The 11,248-nt window shown below is 31.3% G+C and overlaps 1 protein-coding gene across 1 annotated transcript in view; it reads right to left on the bottom strand.

Annotated features, from left to right (window-relative positions):
- LOC103605649 (ankyrin repeat domain-containing protein 13C) overlaps positions 1-11,248 on the bottom strand; it is a gene marked incomplete at its 5' end in the record, with an annotated part of 59,183 nt that overhangs the window by 40,444 nt on the left and 7,491 nt on the right. Inside the window, 2 exons of the mRNA XM_008590272.1 lie at positions 5,167-5,212; positions 6,544-6,629. Of these exons, the coding sequence (XP_008588494.1) occupies positions 5,167-5,212; positions 6,544-6,629 (132 nt within the window). The remainder of the gene's footprint in view (positions 1-5,166; positions 5,213-6,543; positions 6,630-11,248) is intronic.

Genomic DNA, 11,248 nt, shown 5'->3' with positions numbered 1-11,248 from the left:
AAAAAAAGAGTAATGTAAGCATTTCATTAATTTACCAAAATTACAATAATCTCCTTTAAAATAGCATTTTTTACCTTTAAAAAACATGTAAAGCAATTTTGAGCAACTTCAAATATCTACTATTTATAATGGTAATTTCTGTATAATTTACTGTACCCCCACCTCACCCACCAACATATCCCTATGGTAATACCCTGTGATAACTAAACCCTCCTGAATGGACCTGGATCCTATCTGATCCTTTCAATATAATTTGGAAAAACAGCAAGAAAGTAATGTGTATAACAGAAGTCTTTGGAACTAAACCGTTGAATTTGAGTCTGAATCCCAAATATGTGCCTTAGTTATTTAAGCTCATTCATTGTACCTCGGTTTCAAATTCTGTAATATGAGGATCACACTATTTACCTATAGATTTATACATTCCAATGTTGCTATCTATAACTCATATCTATATCACAAGCTCTATTCTGACAGTTTATTATTATTTACTATCTGCTGCTATGTTTAGGGAAATAGGAGTCATTCTATGGACGAATAAATCTGCATAACAGGTTATAAACTGCCATGTACAAAAAATAAAAAAATATGAAGCTCAAAATTCTTGGAATTAAAATTATATCGAATGTACACATGTACACAAGCATGTGTATATGTGTATGTAAGATATATTTCATGTATATTTTTAAAAATTCAGTGTTTTAAAAATATTAACCTCTTTGAAAGAAGCAGATTTTTAAGAAAGGCTAATTTTTTGATTAACTTTTTCAAAAGCATCAATATTTTCTAATTAACATTAAACATATACCTAATGCATCAGTGCCTGTTTTGGATCCTTAGAAGTCATTTAATCCAAAATGATTTACAGCACCGAAGACAGTCTTCTAAACATTTTATTGTACAAAAACAAGTTTGTTGGCCAGAAGGAATGCTAACTAATAGCTACCCTAGTCAAAGAATATAAGAAATCATTTTCTGACAAAATTTTCCTTTTTTGAAACAAAAGTTGGAAAGAACAATAACAGCATAAATCTATAAATGATCAAAGTTCTTTTTCATCTTCTTTCATCTTCTTTAATTAAGATTTGGCCTTAAGTATCTACGTAGTATGAACCAAGATGATTACAAATGGACAAGCACTTAATTTATTACATCTTTTGAGGTAGTTGTGACAACCTACAAAAACAAAATTTGGTATCATATCAATACCCAATTATCAAAAATCAGAAAAAGAAATAGGTGAGATTGTAGGAAAAAAACAAGATGGGGAATGAGAAGCAAAAGCTAAGAAAAAGAAAAAGGAAAGAAGAAAAATCAAGAAGTAAGAAAAAATTTCTGTTAGACTTTAGTCCATTCCAAAAGTAGTAATTTATACTTTCTCAGTTCTATAATGACTTTTTTTCTCCTCCATGTAAACTGAATAATCATCTTCTCTATATCTTAAATTATCTCAGCACATCTGAGGGTCTAGCACAGTACTGCAAAGTAGCACAATTCACTAAACTAAAAATGAAAATTTTTAAATTTTCATTTTGGTTTTGCTACCACTTACTCCCCAATTTTAAGAAGACTTTCTAAGCCTAATGTTTTCCATCTATAATATGCACAAACAGTTCCAAATACAGGATGGATAGATTCTGTGGATAAGACAAAAATAAAAAAACTATTGGTTTTTCAGTTGAAATGTGCTATATGGACAGTGCTAAATTTGAAGTAGTGACCATAATATTATAAATTATTTAACACTTTACAATATACAACTTCCTTCAAGAAAATAATTTCATTTCATACACGCCAAAAGGAAGTTTACAATAGATGGGATAGTTACTATTTTCCCCATTTTAAAAATTAACAAACTGAAGCTCATGAAGGAGATTTTATTTGCCACGTCAAATACTTAGGAGCCAGTACTGATTCCAATTCAGAGATTTTCTGTACTTAAAAACCCAGGCTGAAAAATCCAAGCCTTCAGATTTGCTATTAACTAAGTCTGAGGCTATTCTCTCCAAAGACTGAATATAAATAACAGCATGAGAAAGAGTGTGCTCTACTACCTAGAAATTAAATTTATCCTCATCTCAGTATTTCTTGGCTTCCCCTTATTTCTGGGTGCTTGCCTGTTGTTAACATTATGGGTTTTGACAAGGGGAAGAAACATGCCTAAACTCTAGAAAAAAGCTTGATCATCAAACGTAATCATAGAGATTATCCAGTGTCTTTTAATCCAAAGTGTCTAGGCTAATACTAGCCAATGGGTTTAGTTTTGAGAATTACATATGACATCTAATTATCTGGTACTAATAGTTTTGACTTTAAATCAGTAAAATCCTTTTTCAACAATGAAACAGATGTGCTAAAGTTTTTTAATCAAAGTCAAACTCTCAAAGAAGGAATACTTTTGACAAGTACCTCAGTGATTATTGAATTTGTGCAACATTTCTAATGTACTGTTTGTAACTATAGATATATACACTATTTCAGGAGGAACTACGTGAATTTATATCTCTTCATATAATTGAAATGTCACTTTTAAAATATGACATTCTGTTAAGCAAGATAAATTGACTATTTTAGAATTCAAACCAATAACAATAAAGAATCAGTTAAAGAGCTAACATACCCAAGTGATAACCCAGTTTAGGATTCCCAAGCAGTACTAGAGTCTCTACAGATGGGGAAAAACTAGGGTAAAAAAGTAGTATTCCAGTTTTAGACCAGTCTAACTGGGAGCTCTTTTATTATACAGGGCTACTACAAACTTCTTTTTCTCTGTGTTCTAGGATACAAGGACTTCCAAATGATATGTGAGGCATAAATGCAAGATAGGACTATCAGAGTAACAAAATCATGTGTGATTTTGATGGATTCAAAACTAGCCTGATGAGCTAGAGCTGTAACAGCATGGGAAAGAACTGATTTACACTACATTTAAGAATTAAATACATTAGGAAAACCTTAAACATCCATGCCATAAAGTATTATGTAGCTGTTAAAATAAGTGAGGTACTTCCACATGAACTAATATGGTAACACCCCTATGATATATTAAGTAAGATGGCAACTTGCATAATGATGTAATATTACAATCCCATGGGGGAAAAAAACCAACACTGCAATTTAATATGTACGTGTGCGTGTGTGCACATACATACCTATACACACATTTGTAAGCACTGAAAAGAATTTGAAAGTATTTACATGAAACATTAACAGTGTTTGTCTCTGGGAAGTGGCAACAGGGAAACTTAAAAATACTTGATAATTTTCTATAATGTTCAAAAATTTTAACAGTGAATAATTCTAATAAAAAATAGAAAAAATCTTAGCAAAATCTAAAAATAAACTAGCACTAACTTATGAATTATATTAGTCAAAGACCACTGAAAAGGGTACTAAAATCTTTAGAAGTAAGCAAAATCTAAAAATAAACTAGCACTAACTTATGAATTATATTAGTCAAAGACCACTGAAAGGGTACTAAAATCTTTAGAAGTATATATATATATGTCATCAAATCAGTGTTTAAAAACACCAATAACTTTGTAATTTATATAAGTTAGGGGAGAAGCCTGATTTGTATCTAAAAGACCCAAATAAAGAAGGCAGTTTGTCAATAATACAATTTGCAGAAAAATGAGGTATTACTGGTTGAGAAGAAGACCAAGTTTCTTCTCAAGACAGTAAAAAATTACTAACTTTCGATTAGGTAGAAAGAGGTGTTAAGGGACTTCAGATTTATGGCTACATTTTTTTCAGAAGAAATCAGAGGATGTAGAGGAATTAGAAGAAATTACAAGTATAATTGTTAATTAAAGTTTAAATCTGGTAACTTGCCAGGCATTTTTACTGCTAAATGTATAGTGTATAATTTCTCTTTTCTAAGTGATGAGTTGAAGCTAAATTTGCAAACCCAAGTGCATTCCAAGAATATCATAACTTCTTTAAACAAACGTCAGAATGTAATCTGTTTCAAAGTAAGTTGCATTTATTGACCTACCATAAGTATAAAACTGTAAAATTTACTACTTTCTAAAAGTACTTAATATTTTTACTTATTTGGTAGGAACTAGAAACACCTATTTCCAACAGTCCAATAGGTAAATTATAAAATTACATATACACACATATATAACTTTCAAAAATTACGTAAAATGAATGAAATATATTTTATATATTTGTCAATATCTGATTTATTTTTACAATTATTTTGGAGATAAAATATCCCTGAACATTCAAATATCTTCATATCATAAAAATTAGTACAGATGTTTTTAAAAACACATAGAAGCTCATTTTATCCAAACCTTTACAGATTACATTTAAAAAAATCTTTAAAACAATAAAATTTAGTTGTTTAATAAAGCATGAGTCACTAGGCTCAAACTTTCTATTTGGACATGAAGGTTTTCTCCCCAGTGGACTCATGTTTAAGTGAGAAGGTGAGAAAATTGCCTTGCTAAAGTAAATCAACAAATGAATGCAAAGTATCTAGGTCAAAATTAAGGTTGGAAATAATTAGAACAGTACGCAACCAAATAATATGTTAAGACAGTAGCTATAAAGAGGCAAAATGATTCAAAGATGACAAAATGTACACAATCAAATAATGTTCACCAAATTCTTCACATTCAAGGGTCTAAGTACTATATTTCAAATTTCCTTAAATCCAGTAGTCCTATAATCTCATAATTATTTTCTCTTTTCTGAAAATTCCTTGCATTAAACTATTATAATTTTTTAACCTTTCATGTTAAAAAAAATGTTGAAAAATACAGTTCTCAACCTTAAAAATAAGAAAACAAGAATTATAAAATTTACTAATCAAGTTTGGATAATTTAAGTGTTAGTACAGGGCTGTATAACCACTACATTCAACATCATGAAGAATATTTAATTTTCCTTAGAGCAAGTATCAAATTTGTTATGCCAACATTTCTATATAAGTTATTTTTGCACTCACATTTCTGCATAAGTACGTATTTTATAGTAAAACAAAGCACACTCTTACCCCAGCTTTGAAAATCCCAGCAACATCATGAAGAATATTTAATTTTCCTTAGAGCAAGTATCAAATTTGTTATGCCAACATTACTATATAATAGTTATTTTTGCACTCACATTTCTGCATAAGTACGTATTTTATAGTAAAACAAAGCACACTCTTACCCCAGCTTTGAAAATCCCAATGAAGTTCTAGATAAAAGTCACCTAGCTGAGAAATAAAATATGAATAATTACTAAATGCACATTAGTTAACAGCTCTTCTATCTGCTTTATATTTTGCTTTTAAAAAATCTAACTTATTAAAGGTCTACAGACAGGAATAGAAAATAATAAAATGTTAATTTCAATGTCTGAAGTTTGAGAAAGAACAAAAAACAATATATGGTTATTACTTAAAACATGACATTACTATTCTGAACTACAAAGGAAAATATGCACCACTAAAGATTTTACAAGAACTTTTGATTTACATAAGAAGATATCTGAAACTGATAAGCATTTAAGTTTGTATTAATAAATATTCTATTTCTCAGCATAACCAAAATAATAATAGGCATTATTTTTAAAATAGTTAACTTTAGAAGTGTTATTAAAAATGACTACCAAAATGATCATTTGTATAGCCTCCTAATGCTTTAAAAAAAAAAAATGGCCCATTGCGATAGAAAATTGTTTTATGTGAAGTGTTAACACAAATTTACTAAATCTGAAATATGTCATCATATGATATCTATGGAGAAAATTTTTACTTAAAAAATTAGAAGCCAGACAACAAAAACTATAACTGTTAAAGAAACTATTAAATCAAATATTCTCCAAAACTTTCATACATTCTGAATATAAGCAAAATATTACAAATAGAACAACATCAACAAGTTAGTCTTCCTATTTCTTACAACAAAAAATGTGAACACAGAACCTGAGTAAAACATTTTTCTGGCCCTTTCTACATCTCTTCAAATCTCAAAAAAATAGCACCCCTAAGAGAACACAAGCTATCATCATATCATCATGACAGGCCTATCTTTCTCTCACATTTCTTTCAGTCATCAAAAATACAGAGGAAGAGAATAAAAATAGAAAACAATTTTCTCTCTCTTTCTGTGCCAGCACACCCAGCTCTTACCACTATTAGATAGGACAGCCAAAAAGAATTTTTGTTATATAAAGAATGCAAACTGCTCCTTCTAAGCAGTAGCATCTTCAGCTGTTAGAGAATCTTCCAATCCAAAGGACAAAGAAAAATTTTGTCATTAATTATGACTTACCTCCTTTTTTCTTACAGCTCTTACCTAACTTATTGAAAATTATAAATCTTTATCTTCCTAATTCAAAGTAAATGGTGCTTCTGTTAAGATTATGTTTATACATTATCATCACAGTACTTTATTTCAATTATTGCTTAATTTAAGAATGATTTTTTGCCATTTCTTGACCCTTAATAATTACTTAGAATTTAGACTGTATTTCAAAAAATGCTTAAATTACACTTACAAGTTACACGTTAGGTGCAAAATCGGCAAAGAAACATAAGCCTACCTCTTTCAGGGCTTTTAATAATCGAGGTCGTTTTTCTTCAACACTTTCCCTGGACTGCTGCTTAAGCTTCCTTAAAAGAGCTGTAACTAAAGTTTAAATAAAAAAAATAAATAATAAGGAAAGTAATTTACACCATACTAGAAAACACCACTGGCTTATTATACACATAGACAGACAATATATATACATGTGTGTGCATGGTATACATGTGTATAATAATAACAACCCCAATATATTTTAAAAAGACAAAAATCAAAGAGCAATGTTTAAATTACTGAAGATCTCTTGGAATAGTAGAAGAAACTGAGCTACAAAAGTCAGGGAACATGTGAACTACATATATAGATAAGTTAGTAAATAAGTTTAGTAAAACTGGTATAATTTCCAAGGAATCATGAGAAGAGACATCTCAAAATCAACCTGTAACATATAAAACTAGTTTCTCTTAGTTTTTAATTATCAGTAAAATTTACCTGACACATATACTCAATTACATTTCGATAATAAAAAAAAAAAAAGGAAAAAAATTTACCTGACCACGCCAGGATTTACCAATCTCAGTCATATGAGGTAATGTCCTGTTGTAACATTGATCTCAAGGAAGATCTCAAAAAGAGTAGATTTCAAAAATCCCACTGGATACCACTTTCCTAAAAAAATATAATTACCTGCCATTGTTACATTTCCTGCAATTATACTACCAGGTTTATCTGTTCTTTTGTCACTGGAAGTTGTACCCTTACATGCCTACTAAGTATAAAAAATACAAAAATGAATCCTACTGTATCTGTAAAAAGAGCTTCCAAATCTAAAAGAACCTGAAGCCCCTCATAGTATTTTCTCAACTGTTAAAAAATTGAGATGTAGACACATTGACAAAATTCAGACCCCAGCTTATTAGCTGTGTGTAAACTTGAACAAGTTACTTAAGTTCCCTAAGCTTCAGTTTCTTTTTTCATTTGTCAAGTAAGAATAAAAGTAAAATCTACTATATAGGGTTACTGTAAGCACTGAATATAAATTGCTTATTACTGTGCCTGCAATTAAGTAAATATAATCTAGAATAAAGATCTAATGTTACCTGACAAAAATCAATCAATTAATCCCTAACATTTAAATAAGGAAAAACATTAGACTTGAAATAAGCCTAGCAAAAAATAAAAACATAAAAAATGGTGCATCGGGGGCCGAGCCCCTGGCGCACTCGGGAGAGTGCAGCACTGGGAGCGCAGGAGTGCTTCCGCTGCGGGTTCGGATCCTATATAGGGATGGCTGCTGTGCTCACTGGCTGAGCGTGGTGCGGCAGGTCTCCAAAAAAAAAAAAAAGTGCATCGGGGAAAATGAACACTTCAATATATTCTGATTTCCTCCTGGTCCTGATATATTTTTCATATACATACATATGCGTACTTTTGAGTTTTGTGTGGGTTTTTTACTATTAGTTTACTGTTTAACGGTACACATTCTTATAAACCACTTCACCCCATGTGGAATACAGAAGTGTAAGGTGAATAAAAAAGAAAAGAAGAAAGTTTGAAGGCTTGAACTAGATTTGTTTTGTCCACATAGGTCCAATTCAAGAAATACCCAAGGAAGAACATATAAAATAGTAGGACCTATTCTTATTTTTAACCATAGGTCTAATGATAATTCCAGTATATTTTTAAAAGCCAAAGATCAAACAGCAAGGTTTAAATTACTGATGGTCTCTTGAAATAGTAGAAACTAAGACACAGATGGAAAGAAGTCAAAGAACAAAAAAAAAAAAAAAAAAAAAAAAAAAGAACATGGGACCTCGTTTCACTTATACCATTAACGAGTTCTGTGACCTAGATCAGTAATTCCCAAATACTAATCTATGTTTCATGGCCCAATTGTTCCAGTTTCCACTGCTATGCAGCAAAATGAGAAAAACTGGAAACTAAAGTGTTTTTTTTGTTTATAAATTATAAATGTTTTTCAATTTAAAGACTATTCTTCCTATTTTTAGTGTCAAGAAATGCGGACCACAGAAGAAAGTAGCTATCTTCTTAAATTCCTATAGGCTAAAATGGAAAGTTAGCTTCCCTACAACAATCCCCAAATAAAATCTTCTTCTGATCTGTGAAATCCAAAAAAGTCAGAGAACCAATGATCTGGATAATCCCTTACAGATTCAAATTTGTACAAATCTAACCATCACATTTATTATTATTTAACTTTAATATCAAAACCATCTTACCTAAAAGTAGTACAATTCTTTTTGTGGTAATTATTTTTCTCTATAAGCTCAAATTCCTTAATAAATCTTTATTGGGCCAGCCCGGTGGCGCACTGGATAGTGCGCCGCTTGGGAAGCGCGGCGTCGCTCCCGTCCAAGGGTTCGGATCCCACATACAGACCGGCTCCCGCTCACTGGCTGAGCGAGGCGCGGGAGCAACACCGAGGGTTGCAATCCCGTTGCCGGTCCCCGGTCCGGTACGGGGGCAACACGGCAACACTGAGGGTTGTGATCTGTTGCCGGACACGGAAAAAAGACAAAAGACAAAAAAAATAAAAATAAAAAAAAAAATAAAAAAAATAAATAAATAAAAATAAATCTTTATTCACCCTACCTTGCCTTCAAACTAAAATGAGATCTCTGTTGAATGCTAAGAACGAAAAGAAATCAATTCCTAGCTAGAAAAGGTCTCAATAAAAAGCAGACGTCATAGAGTCTTCATCCACCTAATACAATTTCATCAACTAAATATAACTGTAGCTGACTGAAGGCATTCAGTAAATAACAGAAAATTATACAATGACCAAACATTACTAAAAAGGTAATAGCTTCAACTATATATAGCATAGAAGTATGTGCAAAGAGATTCCGTTCTATGAGGCTTCACTTTTAAAAATGGTATCAACTCAAACTTTCTAACGAAAGTACAAACATTCCGAAAGCAACTACGCAAAATGACCAGTATGTTTTTTAAGGATGAGTATTTATATTCCCATACTGTAAGAATCTTACTAACACTGATAATGAAGATAAAATTAGTTTTAGAGGATTTAGATGGTATGAGATAGAATTCATACAAAGACACAAATGCAGGATTCCAACAAACTACAACTAATTTACCTTTCTCTCTCCTCCTTCTCCTATATAAGTTTTCAGTTTGTTTAGCCTAACAATTTTGGAATTACACCCTACTGCTCCAAGTATTACTTAAATATATATCTTCTGCCCTCCACTTCCTTCTAAGCTCCAGTCTATTTTCCTCTTCCTACTGGGACAATTCTACCGTGATGTACCACAGTTAACTCAAATTCAAAAAATTTAACACAAATTAATTAAATCCCATACTGTTCTCCTTACTATATTCTGTACATAAATTAATTAATGAGATCACCATTGATCCATAATAGAGACCTCAGAGTTACCCTGAGTCCTCTCACTATCACCATATCCCAGAGATATTCAAATTCTGTCAATTCTTTCTTTTAATTATCTTTCTAATATATCCTTTACTTTTCTAAACACACAATCTCTTCTTTAAGTCAAGCTTATGCCATTTGTTCCAAAAATGTTTTTTTCTAAAAATCTCCTGCCTCCCTGGCTCTATTAATTAAAAAGACTTCTCACTTATCTAATAATGTCATTCCCTGCTTTGAAGTCTTTCAGGGTTTTGCAATGACTGGAGATTGTTATTACAACCTTAAATTGCACATAAAGCTGATCTCAGTGTGGTCCATTTACCAGTACAAACCCATCTCCCAACACTGATCTTTACCCTTCCACCCATGTTTGCCATCTATCCTCATTAGTTCCCTAAAATATGCCTTGTTCTTTTTCACATTTCCAGGTTTTATACACATTGTGCTCCTGCACACTAGAATGTCTTTACTCACCTCATTCAGAATACTGCAAAATATTCTATTGGTCTCTCTCCCCTAAGCAGGATGAGTTCCTCAATGTCAAAACTAATGACACATCCCTACTATGTTTCTGATGCATCTGGTAGGTACTCAGAACACAAATAGACAATCCCCACCCTAATGAAGCTTTCTGCCTAATGGGAGTGGCAGATAGAGTTCTGACAGTACATGAGTAGAGAAAGCTTCCTGAGATCTGAAGAATTAAAAGGAGCTAAGGCAGAAAGGGGAGAATATGTAAGTATGAGAACTATGAAAATCTGAAAAGCTAGCAGAGCTGACATAAAGAAAGCCAGAGAGAAAGAACAAGATGAGGACAGACAAGAAAAAGTGACACTATCAGAGATGAGCTAATGGATACAAATCAGGTAGAAAGCAAAATTAAGTTCTATTGGTGTACAGTAGAGCTAGGCATTTGCAATTAACAGTAATTTACTGCATGTTATCAAACGGCTAGAAGAGAGGAGATCAAGTGTCCTCATCACAAAGAAATGATTAATTTTTATAATGATCAATATGCTAATTACCATGATAAGATCATCACACATTGTATATACATACTGAAATGTAACTCTGTATCCCACAAATATGTACAATCAACGTTTGAATAAAAAAATTTTTTTTAATTAAAAAGAAAAATAAACCAAGTTAGCGATTTTGGTCTTCTTCCTAACAACAGGAAGTTTTAAAGTATTTTAAATTAGAGTAATATCAGATAACAAAATATTAACAGTGGTTATCGTTGAGAGATTATTTTCTTCTTTTTTCCTTATAATTTCTCAATTTTCTTTTTTTTTCTTTTTTTTTTTTT

This window comes from Galeopterus variegatus, unplaced genomic scaffold, assembly GCF_000696425.1.
Source record: "Galeopterus variegatus unplaced genomic scaffold, G_variegatus-3.0.2 Scaffold5957, whole genome shotgun sequence".
Classification (NCBI taxonomy): Eukaryota; Metazoa; Chordata; class Mammalia; order Dermoptera; family Cynocephalidae; genus Galeopterus; species Galeopterus variegatus.
The sequence above is the reverse complement of the archived record's forward strand: the minus strand, read 5'-3'. Positions and strand labels throughout refer to the sequence as shown.